Source organism: Anguilla anguilla, chromosome 5 (genome assembly GCF_013347855.1).
Source record: "Anguilla anguilla isolate fAngAng1 chromosome 5, fAngAng1.pri, whole genome shotgun sequence".
Taxonomy (NCBI): Eukaryota; Metazoa; Chordata; class Actinopteri; order Anguilliformes; family Anguillidae; genus Anguilla; species Anguilla anguilla.
The window spans coordinates 65,093,872-65,101,695 of record NC_049205.1 but is presented as its reverse complement, the minus strand read 5'-3'; the positions used below and the strand labels follow the sequence as shown (position 1 = coordinate 65,101,695).

Here is a 7,824-nt window from a genome sequence, read left to right as displayed (position 1 = left end):
TCACAGACAGAGTGGAGTTAGGGGTCAGTGTTGAAGGCTCACACACAGAGTGGATTTAGGGGTCAGTGTTGAAGACTCACACACAGTGTGAAGATAGGGGTCAGTGTTGAAGGCTCACACACAGAGTGGAGTTAGGGGTCAGTGTTGAAGGCTCACAGACAGAGTGGAGTTAGGGGTCAGTGTTACTAGTCAGTGTTGAAGGCTCACAGACAGAGTGGAGTTAGGGGTCAGTATTGAAGGCTCACACACAGAATGGAGTTAGGGGTCAGTATTGAAGGCTCTCACACAGAGTGGAGTTAGGGGTCAGTGTTACTGGTCAGTGTTGAAGTCCCTCCCTGCTGTTGTATCTCTGCACAGATCCAGTACCCAAACCGCAGGTGTCCAGCAGGAACAAGATGAAACCCAACTGCAGTGTGCTGTGCTCTGTGGAGAATGGGAGAGAGATCACTCTGTCCTGGCACAGAGAGGGGCAGACACTGTCCCACACCAGCAGCCCTAATTTCAGCTCCCCCCTGTCCCTCCCTCTGGAGATAGAAATGAACAGCGCCCCCTACAGCTGCGTGGCAACAAACCCTGTCAGTAATAAGACTGTCACAGTCAGACCTGAAGAGCACTGCTTCGGTGAGAAACTGTGAAGCTCTCGTATTAAACAGTGAAGGATGGAACTCCAGAAGGAGACTCCAGAGCCATACTGATCAATGCCGGTTTCGTTATGCATACTTGCATGCTTGAGTTCTGCATTCTTCCAAGCACAGCTAATAGCCACGCTTCATAGTACGTGAGAATCTATGATTCAGTTTTGCTACATTTAAAACACAACTGACAATGTCAACTCTAGCATCAGAATATATTTTACCAATGAAGAAAAATAAAAGTAGAGTTGTGCAACCACTTTATTGGTTGCCAGTTTGAAATCAGCATAACTCAGTGCTTCTTACGTGGGTTCTTCCAGCTACTGGGAAAAAGCTAATTGAATGAATGATCCAATTGCTGATTTTTTTTTCCTACATCAAAATTGTTAGGTGATGTTAAGGTGCTATTAAGGCTAGCAATTTATTAGCTAATCTGCTGTATACGTAATAGTTTCTTGCAGTTATTACCACTGTCAATTAAGGGGCAATTTAATATTGAATCATTTTCATTACATATATCATAAATATATAATAAAAATTGTTCTTTATTGTTAGCTAACTTGCTATTGATAAGTTACTTTTGAGACAATTACACATACAAAACCTCTTGTTCTGCTGGTGGCTACAAAGGTGAATGATCGTTGCAATGTTAAGTGCAATGAACTCTGGTAATATGTTGTATTGATTCAAAAAATCTGGTTCTGACAAGTACAGAATTGCATGTGCATATCCAAGGATTTTAGTGGGTACTTTCTGTTTGCATACTTGCAGTTAAACATTTATCTGGAACTCAAGTAAATATAATGAAACTCAACCATTGTGTGTGTCAGTGATGGTGTGTGTGTGTCAGTGGTGCTCTGTCAGTGAAGCTGTACCATGTCAGTATTACTCTGTCAATGATGCTGTGTGTGTGTCAGTGATGATGTGTGTGTGTGTGTGTGTCAGTGATGCTCTGTGTCAGTGAAGCTGTGCCATGTCAGTATTACTCTGTCAATGATGCTGTGTGTGTGTCAGTGATACTCTATGTCAGTGATGCTGTGTGTGTGTCAGGGTGTGTGTGTCAGTGATGCTGTGTGTGTGCGTCAGTGATGCTGTGTGTGTGTCAGTGATGCTGTGTGTGTGTCAGTGATACTCTATGTCAGTGATGCTGTGTGTGTGTCAGGGTGTGTGTGTCAGTGATGCTGTGTGTGTGCGTCAGTGATGCTCTGTGTCAGTGATGCTGTGTGTGTGTCAGTGATGCTCTGTGTCAGTGATGCTGTGTGTGTATGTGTGTGTCAGTGGTGCTCTGTCAGTGAAGCTGTACCATGTCAGTGATGTTGTGTCAGTGAAGCTGTGCCATGTCAGTATTACTCTGTCAGTGATGCTGTGTGTGTGTGTGTGTGTCAGTGATGCTCTGTCTCAGTGAGGCTGTGCCGTGTCAGTGATACTCTGTGTCAGTGATGCTGTGTGTGTGTGTGTGTGTGTCAGTGATGCTGAGTGTGTGTCAGTGATACTCTGTGTCAGTGATGCTGTGTGTGTGTCAGTGATACTCTGTGTCAGTGATGCTGTGTGTGTGTCAGTGATACTCTGTGTCAGTGATACTGAGTGTGTCAGTGATACTCTGTGCTGTGGGGTCTCTTACAGAATCTGTGTCGAAGCCTCATATTACATCAGTAGCTGAAGGGGGCAGAAGCTGCTCACTGCAGTGCTCTGTGCAGAATGGGAGACAGGTCACCCTGTCCTGGAGGACAGAGGGACAGAGACTGTCCCAAACCAGCAGTCTGAGTCTCAGCACCCTGTCCCTCACTCTGGAGATAGAGGTGTCCAACTTCACCTACACCTGTGTGGCTAAAAACCCAGTCAGTGAGGAAAGAACAGCTTTCCACCCCACACAGGTCTGCAGGCCGAAGGGTAAGGAGCAGCAGCCTGTAGGGAGGAGGGTAAGGAGCAGCAGTCTGTAGGGAGGAGGTTAAGGAGCAGCAGTCTGTAGGGAGGAGGGTAAGCAGCAGCAGACTGTAGGGAGGAGGGTAGGGAGCAGCAGTCTGTAGGGAGGAGGGTAAGGAGCAGCAGTCTGTAGGGAGGAGGGTAAGGAGCAGCAGTCTGTAGGGAGGAGGGTAAGCAGCAGCAGACTGTAGGGAGGAGGGTAGGGAGCAGCAGTCTGTAGGGAGGAGGGTAAGGAGCCGCAGCCTGTAGGGAGGAGGGTAAGGAGCAGCAGTCTGTAGGGAGGAGGGTAATAAGTAGCAGTCTGTAGGGAGGAGGGTAAGGAGTAGCAGTCTGTAGGGAGGAGGGTAAGGAGCAGCAGTCTGTAGGGAGGACGTTAAGGAGCAGTAGTCTGTAGGGAGAAGTGAAGGAGCATAGACCCATAACGACACTGTAAGTAGGTGTGACATTTTCTCTCTGTCTGTGTCTTTCTATCTCTCGCTCTCTCACACTCTCCCTCTCTTTCTCTCTCTCTAGGTCATGGTTCCCATGATGCTCTGCTGTATATAATGTTTGTGTTGAGGCTGGTGGAGTTTGTGTTGGTGACCCTGGCTGTCGGTCTTTTAATCCATCAGTACAGAAAAGGAAGAATTCTTACTTTGCCCAGGTAACCGCACCTGTCACTGTTACAGACTTCCTGTCTTATACCAGCAGTAATAATGTTCTTATACCAGCATTATTTATATTAATATACCAGCAGTATTAATGTTCTTATACCAGCAACATTAATGTTCTTATACCAGCAACATTAATGTTCTTATACCAGCAGTAATAATGTTCTTTTACCAGCATTATTTATACTCATATACCAGTAGTATTAATGTTCTTATACCAGCAGTATTAAAGTTCTTATACCAGCAGTATTAATGTTCATATACCAGTAACATTAATGTTCATATACCAGCAGTATTAATGTTCATATACCAGCAGCATTAATGTTCATATACCAGCAGCATTAATGTTCTTATACCAGCAGTATTAATGTTCTTATACCAGCAGCATTAATGTTCATATACCAGCAGCATCAGTGTTCTTATACCAGCAGTATTGTGTTCCTACTCTGACCATGTTTCCCTCATTGGTTGCAGCACTGAGAGGAGAAGACGAAGAAGATCTTCTGAGACAGTTACAGAGCTGTAACACAAATGTACACATGCAGTCACCTTCATAACTCACAAGTCAATCAGAAATGGTTTGCCACATTGTTTGCAGCACTGAGAAAAGAGACAGGAGATATCAGGAGGCAGACACAGCACTGTAGACACAGGCACACACACACACACACCGGCACACACATGCATGCACGCGCACACACACAGGCACGCATGCACACACACACACACGCACACAGACACACACACTCACACACGCTCGCACACACACCCTAACACATACATACACACACACACAAATGCCAATTTTCCATTTAACTTTTAAAATTTGCTATGAATTATGAGTACCTGTGTATTGTACACAGTATGGCAGCTGACTGTAATGTAGAATGTAGTGAGTGATGATCCAGCCAAATATACAAGGGCATGATCTTTCTGCAAACAAACCAAACAAACCTGCAGTGCTTTCACCGAAAGCTTCTATTTATTTGGGAAAAATGTGTAAATGTTTTGTTAAATGTAAAACTTCTGTACTTAAAGGATTAAATGGTAACATACTGACACCTTTTATCCTGCATATTTTATTTTACATCTTTCTCCTTGGCTGCTTCTTGCTGTGGTTCAGCAGGAAAGAGGAACAGCTTTCACACAGCGTCTGTTATTCCGGTACTCTGCGTTACTGAGTGGGTATTTTTAACTGTGTTTTCACCCTGCAGTTCTGCAGCTGAGCTGCACAGTCACTGTGTCAGGAGTGCCTTTCATGCGCAGCTGGAGCAGGCAGACTACTGCACAGCTAATGAGACACCGAGGGAGAACATTAACACACACATACAGAGGGAGAACATTAACGCACACATGCAACAGGAGAACATTAACATTGCATTACAGGGATTTAGCAGACGCTCCTATCCAGTTGTTATAAATGTATCCATTTATACAGCTTGATCTATTCTGAAGCAATGCAGGTTAAGTGCCTTGCACAAGGGTACAACGGCAGTGTCCGTTGGTAACAAGCCCAGTTCCATTACATTACATTACAGGCATTTGGCAGACGCTCTTATCCAGAGCGACGTACAACAAAGTGTATAACCATAACCAGGAACAAGTATGACGAAACCCCTAGAGAGAAGTACCGGTCCAAGTGCAGGGAACAACCGCATAGTTCAACTTGGACCCTGAAGGTTAAACTGATTAACACTAACACAACGAGAACGGCAACAACGCAATCTATAGAAAAAATACAAGCAGTAGTTAAGACAGTTAATGCACCTAAGTCACCTACGAAACAGCTGCCTAGTTACAACCCTAAGCTTACACACAAGGGGAGAACATTAACACACACATACAGAAGTAGAATATTACCACACACAAACAGAGATAGAACATTAACAGACACATACAGCAGGAGAACATTAACACACACATACAGAGGGAGAAAATTAACACACATACAAAGGGAGAACATTAACACACACATACAGAGGGAGAATATTAACACACACACACAGAGGGAGAACATTAACACACATACAGAGGGAGAACATTAACACACACATACAGAAGTAGAATATTACCACACACAAACAGAGATAGAACATTATAGAAAAGCTTAATAACAAATTTAATTCTACTGTTGCCATCCTTTTGGAGGGCACTATATGTCAGTCCATATGGCAAGCCAATCACTAATCTTGACTATGAGTCATGTGACCTTAGTTGCATGCTTGGTATTAAAATGACCCAAACACAGAGAACAAAGCGGTATCTTAAAGCGATTGGTATGTGGCTGAATGATTAACTGGACTCTGATTGATCAGTTGGCCCAGTGATGATATGCAGGGATTGTTCCAGTGATGATATGCAGGGATTGTTCCAGAAGCTGGTGTCCTAAGTGAGTGCCCATAACAGCGGAGGGAGCTTTAAATATAGCGCACTGCACACTGTACGCTGGCCCTGTGTGTGTCCCTGTGTGTGGCCCTCTGCATGGCCCTGTGTGTGGCTGAGAGCTGGGAGTGTGTGGAACAGCTTGACAGAGAGCTGGGAGTGTGTGGAACAGCCTGACAGAGAGCTGGGAGTGTGTGGAACAGCCTGCACAGAGAGCTGGGAGTGTGTGGAACAGCCTGACAGAGAGCTGGGAGTGTGTGGAACAGCCTGTGTGTGAGGAAGGTGCCATTCCAGCACATGCTTACAGAGTATTTCAATATTATCATCTCAGCTTCAACAGCGGGATCAGAGATCATGTCAGGTAGTACCAGCAATGGCCACAAGGTGGCAGGTGGTGATCAAATATTGGGAATTTGGTTGTAAACGCACAGGGCTTGCTCCATCTGCTTTCTGATCTGATCAGAAAGAGCAGTCTCCGTTTGATTCAGCTCTTAGCTCTAAGATTAGACACAGGCTGTTCGGAAATAGCAGGAACACAGCCAACCAATCGCCTTTAGAGTGCAACCAAGCAGGAACACAGCCAACCAATCGCCTTTAGAGTGCATCCAAGCAGGAACACAGCCAAAGAATCGCATTTAGAGTGCATCCAAGCAATCGCAGGCCATTGAGTGACATGACAGGAAGGTCATGTGACAGGACAGAATCCAGCGCTGGCAGAACACAGGAAGCACAGTGTGGTGCTGTAACTGTGCAGAACACAGGAAGCGCAGTGGGGTTCTGAAACTAGAGACAACTCTCACTTCCTCTCAAACTCCTCAGCAGGTTATCTCCAAAAAATGCACTAAGAGCTGCTTTTAATCAAAGCTTGGATTCGAAAATGAGGGAGAAACAATGGTGAATAACTATTTCACATAGTAATGCCCAAATCTGTTACAACTTGTACAAATAATGTTACAGGATAAATGTAAACGTATGTGTCTTATTCACAAGTGATTCTAGACAAAAATGATTTAATAAAGCACAGATTCTACCCAATGATTTCCTGTTTGTGTCTTGTTCAGAACACCCCTGTCATCTACAACAGGAAGTGGAGCCCAGACCTTGGGTGCACTCCAATCACTTATTTTTCACCTCCTTTCTTTCTTTCCTTCCGTGTTCTTCTAGTATGGAAGGCAAAACGAGTCAAAATACGTGAAATTGACATCTGGGGCTCATTCCATTCCCTTATTTTATTCCTCCTTGTCTCCGAGGTCCTTGACTGACTCAGAAATCGATCGTCATCGTTAGAACAGAGAGATGCCCAAAGGCTGCGTTTGGACAAACTCACTGCTCTAAATGACACAGCTGCCCAGGGCTTCTGACAGTAGGGCAGAGACCGCGGGCAGCCAGGACATGGGCCGCCAGTTTGGACCCAATCCACCACTCAGCAGATTCACAGTAGGGCTGAGACTGTATCAGCTTGGACATGGGATGCCAGTTTGGAGTTCAGCCCATCTCTGAGTGGATTCACAGTGTAGCTGAGACTGTGGGCAGCTTGGACATGGGCCGCCAGTTTGGAGCGGAGTCCTCCTCTGAGTGGATTCACAGTATGGCTGAGACAGTGGGCAGCCTGAAGATGAGCCGTCAGCTTGGAGCCCAGCCCACCTCTGAGTGGAGATCAGTAAAGCCTCCCTTACTGATCTGGGTTCAGTTTCAGCTCTGATTTGTACACAGAGCCTCCAGATAGGTGCTGACACTTGGGGGGGTGTTTTATGAAGTAAGATTACTGAGTTAGCCAGATAACTGCGCTGAGTAAAACCCTGAACAGCTATTTTTACTTCAGTCCATGTTCCAGCTTGGCATGAGTTCCAGGTTTTACTCAGTCCAGTTATCCAGCTAACTCATTTATCCTGCTCTGGGAAACAGGGTCCTGCATTTCATTTGAAAGACGTTTTACAGTACGGCTGCTAGTCAGCCAGTTACTCAAACCCACACACGTAACACACACACACAAAACACACTCATAAACATTCTTTTATTTGAACATGAGCCAGTTATAAATGTGAACATTATCACAAATGAAACATATGACCATAATCACTGTATGTAACGCACAGACACAACTAAAAAGTTTCAACGTGTAGCTTAAAATCCGTAATAAAATTCAGTAGCATTAAGGAATCCCCACTCTGATGGTTCAGAATTAAAACATCTGAGAGACAGGTGCTCCATGTGTGTCAGTCAAGTGACAGACTCAC

The 7,824-nt window shown here is 45.0% G+C and overlaps 1 protein-coding gene across 3 annotated transcripts in view; it reads left to right on the top strand.

Annotated features, from left to right (window-relative positions):
* Positions 1 to 7,824, top strand: part of LOC118227655 (T-lymphocyte surface antigen Ly-9-like) — a 168,526-nt gene that overhangs the window by 120,633 nt on the left and 40,069 nt on the right. The window contains exons 5-7 of one of the 3 annotated variants that reach the window (XM_035418392.1): positions 358 to 621; positions 3,069 to 3,198; positions 3,680 to 4,271. The exons of 1 other annotated variant lie outside the window; for it this stretch is intronic. In XM_035418392.1, coding sequence (XP_035274283.1) covers positions 358 to 621; positions 3,069 to 3,198; positions 3,680 to 3,731 — 446 coding nt within the window. In that variant the 3' untranslated portion in view covers positions 3,732 to 4,271. Of the gene's footprint in view, positions 1 to 357; positions 622 to 2,255; positions 2,523 to 3,068; positions 3,199 to 3,679; positions 4,272 to 7,824 lie in introns of those variants that run through there. One more of the 3 variants, XM_035418391.1, reaches the window with a different exon arrangement.